An 11648-nucleotide genomic window follows, 5' to 3' on the forward strand; every position below is an offset into this window, starting at 1 on the left:
TAGCCAACGTATTTCAATGCCTACATGCATGACATGTAGCTGGGTGCTAGACTGCCAAGTCGCCAATCTCGTGGACCGATTGCGAATTTGCCCTGTTCATTGTCTAACCGGATTGCGAACTTGTCAGTTTGCAAAAGATCGCACATCGCAGAATGGATGGAGTTAAAGGAGATACCGGCGGTCATCCGATCACTTTTAAATTTGAATTTGGTGAAAATTAAAAAAACGAAGAAATAAACAAATAATAGACCGATCTTTGAAGATCTAAATTTCTGGTAATCTTCACGAGGAACACAAAAAACACATTGAATATAAAACAATTAACTTTCTTTTGTTTACAAAGATATTATCTTCATTTATTAATCAAAACAATATTCCTACTACTTTACATGCTTTACTTAACTTTAACAAAATAGTAGTAGTGGCATTTGCAAAATAAAAATTCTAAGAAATAGTTTCTTTGTAAATGAAAATATTAAAACACACAAAAAAAACTTTTGAAGTTTCTAAGTTCTTGACATAATTTCATTTCAAAATAACAAAAATCTAATTCAGCAAAATATACAAATGTGCATACATTTTTGGCCACACTTGAAACCTGGTTGCAAAATATCCAATATGCAATTGTATTTACAAGAAATAGCTTTCCAAGTCACAGAAGAAAAAAAATATGTATACTTGTACTCATGTATTTCAAGCTGAATTTGAACAGCAACTCTTGTTGAAGGTCAATATTGTTCTGCCCGTGCTCTTAACAGTCAGTTTTGTTTCCTAATGACTTTTGTATGGCTTATTTATACGGAAAAAAAACTACTTGTGTTCTGTTTTGCATGTTTTTTTTCCCTCTGAAAATATACATAACTATTTTGGGTGACTTTTTGGGCCATCATGCACACAAAAAATATGCCTGCTATCATCAGGCTGCGAAATCAAAAGCTTTTATGGTAACTATTTTAGAACTTAAAAGGGATGTACATGTATTTGCTCTGTTTGGTGTCTTAAATACCCGAGACAGTTTACCTATTGGTCGAGAGCCTGTCATGTGGATGGTTTTATACCGCCGGTTAAACACCGCAGCATTCTGCGCCACAATACGCAGTACGCACCATGCGTGCGCCAATTTCCATATCAGGCGATTTTTAGCACAACACGTGACGGCACATACAATGTACCATGCATTATGGCCCGAGGAGTGTTTCACAAAACATGAAGTAAAATTGTTGAATTGAAAATTGAGAATTGTGAATATTTGACTTTTGACCAAAAGGTATTTATGAATGGGAACAGGCTAGGAGCCGGGAAGAGGATCATTGCCCAAAGCCAAAGCTTTTATAACTGGCCAAGCATTATATGTGTTAATAGAAAAATAGAAATTTCAAAACAAAATCTATTTTTGAGGTGAGACTCGAAAATACCACATGGGGAGCAATTTTAATTATTGTACATACCGTGACTGAAAACAAGTTAGAAATTGAGCCAATTTATTGAGGTTATCAGACTTATTTCACCCTATTCCCCCCAAAAGAAAAACATGGCAAAATAATATTTAAACAACAGAACTGCTTATTTCCATACTGCTTATATATGCTTTAATTGTTAAGCCAAATTTCTCTTTTATTGTGCAAAATTAAAAAAAAAAAAACATTCCAAAAAGCCAAATCAAGTTATTTTTCAAATCAAACATCTTTAAATTAAAAATTATTCAAATTAAACACGTCAATGGTATTCCTATTCCCAATTATTTATAAAATGTACAAGCAACACGACAGCACAAAAAAATATTGCAACAAAAAGTAAGAAATAACTATTAAAAACCCCAAAACAAAATCCATAAAAATAACTGATACAATGAAAACATTCAAATGAAAGACTTGTTAGTTCAAACCAAACTACAGGGTGAGTCAAAAAAAGCGGAACCCAAACCCCCAAAAATGTATTTGATATTTAAAAAAATATGTAGCACCAAAAATAATAATGACTGGAAAGCCAATTTCAAAAGCTACTTTTAGATGAAAAAATTACTGAAATTGCTCAATCAGTTCAAAGAATACCACTATTTAAACGCAATGACCCTAAAACCTGTCTCGTCCAAAAAATCAATTTATTGTGTGTTTTGACTGTCTGGAACAACAAAGAAAATGACACAGAATACTTGTTTCAACAACTGTCACCAAATGTAGCACACAATATTTTGATAAACAAACCTGGTTAGGCAAACAATATTGATTTATAAAATCTACTACTTTAAAGACGAGCCTTCAAAAGGACTTTGTTGCATATTGTTAACGTTTAAACTAAGATTTCATCGCTGGCGATGTTTGAAGAGAATTGTGGCGACGATTGTTGAAATGGCATTTTTTGGGACGAGACAGGTTTTAGGGTCATTGTGTTTAAATGGTGATATTGTTTGAACGGATTGACCAATTTCAGTAATTATTTCAATCAAAAGAAGCTTATGAAATTGGCTTTCCAGTCATTGTTATTTTTGGTGCTACATATTTTTTAAAATATGAAATAGAATTGTTGGGGTTTGGGTTCCGCTTTTTTTTACTCACCCTGTACATGTAAAATAAAACATAACATTCCACAGACTTCATGCATTGTCATGCCCTCAGATGTTAAAATGCAGAACATCACTTGAAATAAACATGGGTGCCATTCGAATAGACCTCTAAGATGGCTCGCACTCAAAACGTGTCTTGTGAATCTGAGGCTATAAAAAGTTGATGCACTTTCATTTGAAAAACCAATTTATTCCCAAGTGCAAATCAGTGCATATGATTCGCCCCAGCTGTATCATTGTCCTAACTACAGTTGGGACAGTCCTTACTATGGTTAGGATTGTCTCAACCAAAGTTATGACTGGTTAGAGCAGTCCCAACTACATGTATAGTTGGGGGCCATTGCCATAGTTGGAGCATAACATATACAATGGATTATTTGGATTGTTTAAGTACATATAGGTCACATAGTATAATTTAGCCCTTACCCTGCTGAATCCAACAGGATCCAACTACATGTATATCATATACCCAATGGAGCCTGTTGGATTGAGCAGTACCGGTAAACCCCTTGTTTACATTCCTGACGCAATATGTTGGATTCAGCAGGCAACTGAACCGCATTATAACGCCAATAGGCCATCAGCCTCGGTCCAAAATTTTGGCCACCGGTATCAAATGAGGGGAATAATTGTCACTCATAGCGAATTTTGGCAAGGTACATGTATACACCTCCAGAGTTGGAAAATATGTGATAGCATTGCAGCGGTGGCAGCTTTTTGGGTGTTATCACCCTTTTTTTTCTCAAAATGTCCGACGAAATGTTTGTTACCACTCTACATGCTCTAGGGACGGTATACATGTACCTTGCGCATGCTCACTATACTCATTTATGCCCTGATTTGATACTGGCCAAACCCCCAGGCTGATGGCCTACAAGTTGGACTGTGTTGGATTCAGCAGACAACTGAAAATAAGGCACAGTGGATTGAGCAGGAAACTCCGGTTGGACTCTGCTGGATTTAGCAGAGGGGGTTAGGTCATGGTACAATTGTGACAGCTGAGTCCACAGAATAGATGAAAACATAAAACATAATTTAAAAAAAAATTGTTACAAATTCCTGCTTATTCATGTTATTACGAGTAGCTTTGTTGTAATCGTCACTGTCCAGTCTCGTCCATAAGCCTCTCTGCTTTGAGAATGTAACGTTTGATCGCCTCCCTGCGGTGCACCGAAAGTCCCTGCCGTCGTAGGGGCTTGATCCGGCCCCGGCTCTGCCCTTCCTCGTTGTGCCGCGTGCGGAAGTAGTGAACCTTGAGGGCGCCATCCGTGGCGTAGCTGGAGCCGCACACGTTGCACATGTAGGGCCGGGCGTGCTGGAAGCGCCAGTGGCGCTGGAGCATGGTGTGAACGGCCCCAACGCCCGGCAGACGGATGTCGCAGCAGGGGAAGGGGCAGTGGACGTAGCCGTCGCTGTCGCGCTGCCAGATGATCAGCCCTGTCCAGAAGCCTAGTAATCTCTGATCGCTGACGAAGGCGCGGAATTCCGATAGAACAGTTTTCCCTTGAACAGATTTTCCATGTGCAACCTTGGACAATAAAATTGATAACGTATAAAAGCATTGCATTGAAAGGCTACGGAAGACAAATCAACTTTCTTTTCCCATCTACATGCATCAGACCAAACCCCTTAGTCTCTGTATTGCCTAAAAACAGCCCTGCCTGCTATTCCCTGCAATGCCCCAAACTATCCACCAAAACAGGATTCATTGGGCAATCAATTCAATTGTGCAGGTACGGTAAGGACTAGAAGGCAAACTCTTGCATCAGACTACTGAGGCAATTTGGCTAGAATCCTTCCAGAATCCTTCCAGAATCCCTTCGGGAATCCTTCCAGAATCCTTCCAGAGTCCTTCCAGAATCCTTCCAGAATCCTTCCAGAATCCTTCCAGAATCCTTTACAATCGGGCACTGTGCAGGAGCCAATGACACATTCTTTGCACATTGACTTTCCTAGGGGACTAAGCGCCACGTAAAATACTAGTTGCTACAATGTACATGTAGCTGTGTGTACAAGTACCTGCCTAATACATGTAGACTTATAACTGAGTAAACCACAAGTCAATCATCAAAAAAATAAATCACATGTACATGTATTCAATTGAGCAATGGCAAACGAGGGTCTTCATACAAGTTCCCTTGAATAGCCCGTCACTTGATATGGGACTGAATGACTTCTGATTATAACAGGACTGCAGTAGAAACTTAAAATGAAATTCCATGACTTTTTACAGGACAAAATTACAGCTTTCCATGATGCTGTTTTGGCATCTCAAGAGCCCATTTACGTACAATACGCTGAACAGGCATTCACACTGAGGCGATGGATGCCACATCAGCCTTCCAGTTGGACATAAGACCAATGATGCACCACAAAGCACCATACAACTTGAACATGTGGCCTCGGTATTGCTGCGCTGTACCTCTGGCCATATCCAGGTTCCCCAAACGACTGAGGAGTTTGTCTGAAAAAGTGCACACTATTTTATGTACAGTTGTATTCTATGATGTCTTAGCTTCTTTCCTTCAGGTTGTTAAGTTGTCCTTATATCCAATTTTTCAGGAAATTTAGGCATCTTTCTGGAGCCCTTATGCACACGACGATCGTCTGTTGATGGCAGCCATTTTGAACGTAAGAAGTGATGACCCAAAAGCTGTGACGTCGCGTTTACGCAAATCGATCTCGTCGCTCAGGCGCGCGAGTTGCAGTGCGACGGCTGTTTCTTGTACAATCTCTCAACCAATAGTATAATAGCGCGCAACCATACAGCATGGGCGAATCCATTGTACAAGAAACAGCCATCATATTGCAACTCACGAGCCTGAGCGACAAGATCAAGACATCATAGAATACAACCATATGTAAAAGAATATGCGCATTTTTCAGACAAAATCCTCAGTAGTGGGGAGAACCTGGCATGTGGTCTGAGGTTCATGTATAGCGCGGCAACACCGCGGCCACACTAGTGGGGCTAGATGACTGCCACAGCCAAATATTATGCATCATCACATATGGGTTGTGGAGGATTCCACGGCTTTTCCATGAATTTTTTCGTGGAATATCAACTCCTTGTAAAATAACAAAATTCATTGACTTGTCCATGCCTTCCCACGACAGCTTGAACTTCAGCATTCTCCTGGGCTTTGCCACATGTGATTAAAGCCCGCTGTACACGAGAGCTACATGCTAAGCAAAAAGTCATTCAAGGCCGTTCGCTCAGCACTTAGCTCATCGTGTGCAGTGAATTTTTGCTGAGTTTTCTGCCTCGCGAGGCCATTCGGCAAATATCAATCATCAAATTAGGTTTTGCCCTTCTCCGACGTTTAAACACTGTATATTCAGTGTGTTACCTCCCGAGTGAAAGATGGAAAAATCACTCGGGTGGGACTCGAACCCACGACCTCCTGCTTTCTAGTGCAGATGTCTTACCACTCGACCACCGAGCTAACGGGATCGGTTGGCCGGTTCGAATCTGATGTACATAGCAGCGGGTACCGCATAAACTATTATAAGATGGAATTTTGCGTCGGGGTGATATACGCTATGTACATCAGATTCGAACCGGCCAACCGATCCCGTTAGCTCGGTGGTCGAGTGGTAAGACATCTGCACTAGAAAGCAGGAGGTCGGGGGTTCGAGTCCCACCCGAGTGATTTTTCCATCTTTCACTCGGGAGGTAACACACTGAGTATACAGTGTTTAAACGTCGGAGAAGGGCAAAACCTAATTTGATTTATATCACCCCGACGCAAAATTCCATCTTATAATAAATATCAATCATGCTTAAATTTCTTTTGCCTTGCGAGCCGAAAAATCCTTCAAAACCTCCTGGTTGTTTTGAAGGGATCTAGGCGGATGGGAGACAAGGGGAGAGTTTCTCCATACCTGCGTCCAGTCCGTGACTGGTTTCTCTTGGAGGAAGCTCTCCTCCTCCACGCTGGGATCAAAATCGATCAGGTCGAACCATCCGCAGTGGGGTTTGATCGCCAGCCCTTTCGGGAGGACAGCCTCGCACGTGCAGCTCGTGGCGTGGTCTACCGCGCCTCTCAGGGACTCCTGCAACTTGCCCTTCTGTCGATTGACCTGGGGAATCTGCCCTGGGGATTTTGGCATTGTGACTAGCAGGAAACTTCGATGATGTAAGAATCACTGGTTTAAGCAGTGGCCTGAGACAGAATATACATTAAAAAAATATACATATAAATACCGTAGTGATAGCAGTTGAAAATCACATTCCACTAACTGCGAAAGAAGAAATAGAAAAAATGTTGCAACCTGACGCCACTTTTTTCTTCATAGGCATGTCATCTCAATTAAAATTTAAGGTCAGTCATTGCAAAAAAGATGATAAAACATCAAATATGGGAATGAGAAACATTTCGAATTTTGTTAGGAAAAACTTCTCTATAGACTTTGTACACAACCACTGAAGTCAGGTTGTCAACATTTGACATCAATGACACCACTTGCGCTTACTCAACGACTGTTTTTATGTAGTCATATGTGCCCCGCGCCGTCTGACAGTGTGGGTTTTTGGCGCGGGTCACATATCAGTACATGAAACAGTCACTGATTAAGCGTGACTTGTTTTTCTTCAATAGTGACGTCACACACGCACGCAATAAATTATGCATCAGTCATGTCAGTGAAATGGACTGTACAACTCGGCAGACACATTTAATTGTGAGCGGTAAGTTCAGAATATTTTGTTCCTTTTTCAAAATTACCGGTTGTTTGGAACAATTTAAGGGATCTTATATGGAATGTCATGAATGTGTGGATCTATCCAGGGTTACTGTCTGTCTGACTTGTATTCTCTTTACCATTTTTTTTTGGGCCTGTTGATGTCCTCGCATGGCGAGGGCATGCACAAAATGCATGTACATGTCACCAAAGGCAAAGTAGTAGTACGCCAAATTGGTGGAGCGTTAGTACGGAGGGTACCGTAGTTCAACACCCCACTCACATGACTCAGTAGAGCTAGTTTAGTATCGAAGTTTATCTTCTTCAGATAAACTCACGTGACTGTGAGTTGTTATTTTTATTTTTAAAGCACTTTCAAAGAAAATGTGACTTTTCTACCTGTTTTCATGTTTTTAGCAGTTCGCCATCTTGCTTTTATTGGGCCTACTAGCTGACTTAGTCTATTTTCTGTTTGTTATTGTCATCCTTTACCCCTTAATTTCCCTCATAAATCAAAGCCCTGCCCTCTTTCCACAAAATTAAACCTGCTGGCAGTGCTGATATTCAAGAAGGTGTCAACTGTCACTATCAGAATGTCACTTGTTAGTGTCATTTAGGCCAAACAAAAAAAATTGTGTGTTTACGGTAACCCGACCGACCTGGAATTTTTTCGGCCAAATTGCCGACCTCAACTTTTTTATTGCCATTTTGAAGGTTGATAATTGACAAATTTCAAACATTTCAAGTACTTTTAATTATTTGCCACGAACAAAAACCATTTTCCACACTTGAATCTGACCATGATTTGACACAAACATACCTGTGTTAAACGTGCGAAAATCGCGACGATCTCAAAACTTAAATTCTCAAACTACGAAGTACGGTTATTTTTGCAGAAACGCATCGGGGTACGCCTGGCTGGCCGACGGACAGCATGGTTCTAACTCCCCACGTACAAACGTGCGAACTGCGTATCGGCCTGATACGCTGGAATTGCAGCCGGCCCGATACGCCGACAAAAAAATGGCGATCACATTTTTTAGCCCCTGATACGCACAATATAATTATTATACACGCCATTAAAATGCACAATTTGATCGTTACATACGCCATTATTTCATCTTGACATGCAAAATCTTGACCAAAATCCTGTTTTTCTGATGCATGTGTGATCAAAATGCACACGATGACGTGTTCTGTCGACCACCAGCAGCACCCAGCTAACATACAGCATGGTACACTGGTTCCCTTCGCCAGCTAACGGAATCAATGCTATAATGAAGGACCGGAACCAGTGACTACTGCCTCTCTCTGGTCCATACTTCGTATCATGCATACAGCATGATGATGTAGTGGGCCGAAGTTGAATCGTAAAAAAATTACCAAATAAACATTGCTGGAGAAAGAGAATTTCTGCGAATTAATTCACAGAACGTGATCTTTACTTTCTGTGGATGTGTTTTCCATTAAAAATGACGAGATTGCAAAGCTCGAACTTGTGGCGAAACATCGTAGCGTGTTTCTGCAGTGCAGTAGTGCAAGATTTTTGGCCACGTGGGCCGTGAGTTCGGCGCGATGTTTGGCCAGCCAGGCGGAATGTTGGCGGTGCTAGCGGCTGTGATGTATGTTAAGCATGAAGTGGAATCACCGACCTCAAATATATTTTTAATTAGGTGAGGCAAGTTTTAATCACTTTTGATAGCCAGTCTTGATAACTTTCGTGGCGCAAATGAAAATAATCCAGGCACAAAATAAACACGATTCCTTGCTCTTTAGTACGAATGATGCTCCATTAATCAGCACCCCAAGAAAATTGGCGAAATAATTTTCGGACCTACTGACGCTATTTTGAAAGGCATGTAATCGGAAGCAAAAGTTGTTTTTGTCTCCACCTTAATTTCTTAATTTGAAACTTACACGTGTAAATGTAATTCATACTTTTCTAGTTAGGAAGCAATGAAACACAGGTTGTGTAATGTTAATTTTTTTTAAGTTAACAATTTTGATTTTTTTTCTTTTCATTACAAAAATATTAGTGACCTACAAGATCTCCTCTGAATTTCAAGGACAAATCTTAAGATAAAGACCCCCAGATTCGCTCTAAAATGCACCAGAGAGCTTCTAAAGTTCAAACATTTTCGGGTTGTTGAATCACAGCAAATCTTCCCCCACATGTTTGAAAAAATCCTGGGGAGAACCCTGGCCGACGATACAAATTAATTTGGATTGAAATGTATTGATTGAATATCTTCAATGCTTGAATAGTGGTTTTATACAATTTTTTGCGAAAGAACACGTATGGGCATGCAGAACTGAAATGAAAAAAAAAATTACAAAATAAAATTATTTCCCTACCTACCTACCTGGATTTTTTTCTGGCCGTTACCGTAAACACACCATTTTTTTTGTTTGGCCTTACTACAATCAGCTGTTTTGGTGAGTTTATTAAGTTTTATCATGTTTATCTTGGGGTCCTACATGTAAAGGTAAGGATTACCAAAACATGGTTGATTTACATGTATGTATGTTTATGCAATTACGCTTAGAAATTAAGCAGAAAATAACAAACTTACGTAGCTCAGCTGAGCTCAGTTATGGAAAACCGCTTTTCCGCTTGTGCTTAGACAATGACGGACAATGACCGACGACCCGACCGAGTTTCTTTCAAGTGGCTATTGGTGGCGCCCTATCACTTGCACGGTCGACAACGTGCAATGACGCGTCAGTATCACACTGGGAGGAAGGTACACTTATCATAATTTATGCTACGTCACCAAGTTGATGCGCAGGTCGTATGACGTTGCTAGAACATGAATTATGCAGATCCGTGCCAACGGCCGAGGCATGCGCCAGATGAAAGCGCTGGCTCGTATGCAAACGATAGCCTAGCTAGCAAAGCTGACCGTCAAGATGATAGCGGCGGTTTATTCCCCCATGGTCGAACTAGCCCGTTTGGCGAGTCATAGTACAGCTACGGGCAAAGATAAAAAGAAAGGAAGAAATAAATCATTGCATTCAGAAAGCAAATCTGTTGCTGTATCAATTTATGGTTAAATAGATCTGTTTATTAAAACACTGACGAGATTGCCTCGGGATACTCCGAAGGACAACGCGGCGGGCAAGCACAGTAACCGGCCCTGATCAAATTACATTACATTTGAACGGCATACAAACAAACGACATCGACAATGCATTTCTTTCTAGTTTATTCATTTTTGCAGATAGAGGATCTTGATACAATATTATTCCCGTTCCTTTTTAACGAAACTTTCAGTTTTGATATCCATGTCCATGCAAACTTATAAGGAATTGTACGTGCCCGTAAAGTAACGTCAGTGACTTTTTCGTTTGCAACAAAAGTGCTAAAAATCTTAACTTGGCCGGCCGGTGCTTATATAATTGAACAACTAACCTGATTGCAACTTCGTCAAACATCACCACTGAGAAATAACTTGAACCTCAGTTTAAAGTTAAAAATATTCAACAAAGTTCTTTTGAAGGCCCATCTTTAAAAAAAAAATGGATTTTATAAATCATATATTATTTGCGTAATGACTAGAGCTTGTTGTTGACAGTTGTTGAAACAAGTATTCTGTGTCAATTTCTTCGTTGTCTCAAGCAGTCAGAATGATGCACAATAAATTGCTTTTTTTTTACGAAACAGGTTTCTAGGGTCATTGCGTTTTAATTAAATAAATGAAACGAGAACTGTTTTATACTCAAGGCTTCTGCACAGTTTTCAGGAGCCATACATAAAGCTTGATCTCAGTTCACGACGCGGCGCTAGTATAGCGCCGTGCATGCGATGCACGTGTTCGCAACAAGGTATGCATTATGGTATGCATCTACATGTATTGTTGATGTACCCTAACGTGGCGCGGCCCCTAACGTGGCGCACTTTGATTTTTCGCCTGTAGCGCCTAGCTAGAGCAAAAGTTTTAACTGAAATTTCACAGAAAGTGAAATTTTATCAAGTTATAAACACTCCCGTTCATAAATCGCGAGTTTATTTACCCGCTACAAAGTTAAAAGAAAAAATTATTTTGGCGTGATTTTCTGATTTTATTTTCAAGTGCAAAGTGAACCCTTTGAAAATGCCCCGAAAAATAAGAAAATAATTTTGTGACAAACATCTGGCTGGGTATGTAGGTAGAGATAATAATGATTTATCAGAATTTATCAAGTTTACAGAAATTCTTACATGTTAATTTGGAATTTTCCGAGATTTATTTATGTGCGCCACGTTAGGGAACACTCCGCCAAATTGTGCCCAATTTCTGGACGCCACCGTTTTTTAATTTCGGCTTAAATTTTATGAAACCGAAATTGTTCACAGAGGTTAAACAGCAAGCATTAATAAGGTAAAAGTACCAGTATTTCACTGCATGAATTTGAGGTTTGT

The 11648-nt window shown here is 40.1% G+C and overlaps 1 protein-coding gene across 1 annotated transcript; it reads right to left on the reverse strand.

Moving 5' to 3' along the window:
- Positions 1–2484: 2484 nt before the first annotated feature.
- On the reverse strand, positions 2485–9923 carry LOC119720206. The gene is made up of 3 exons (XM_038189794.1): positions 9820–9923; positions 6449–6729; positions 2485–4091 (listed from the first exon to the last, which is right to left on the reverse strand). The coding sequence occupies exons 2-3, from the start codon at positions 6674–6676 to the stop codon at positions 3663–3665; spliced, it is 657 nt and encodes a 218-aa protein (XP_038045722.1). The 5' UTR covers positions 6677–6729; positions 9820–9923; the 3' UTR covers positions 2485–3662.
- Positions 9924–11648: the final 1725 nt, after the last annotated feature.

The sequence above is a fragment of the Patiria miniata genome, unplaced genomic scaffold, assembly GCF_015706575.1.
Source record: "Patiria miniata isolate m_02_andy unplaced genomic scaffold, ASM1570657v1 HiC_scaffold_9, whole genome shotgun sequence".
Classification (NCBI taxonomy): domain Eukaryota; kingdom Metazoa; phylum Echinodermata; class Asteroidea; order Valvatida; family Asterinidae; genus Patiria; species Patiria miniata.

What these genes read in the sequence shown, in the direction of transcription:
- LOC119720206 (XM_038189794.1), bottom strand. Translation starts at nt 6,676, where the DNA reads ATGCCAAAATCCCCAGGGCAGATTCCCCAGGTCAATCGACAGAAGGGC. An exon ending in CAGTCACGGACTGGACGCAG is followed by an intron (nt 4,092 to 6,448) that starts GTATGGAGAAAC and finishes TTATTGTCCAAG; the next exon opens with GTTGCACATGGAAAATCTGT.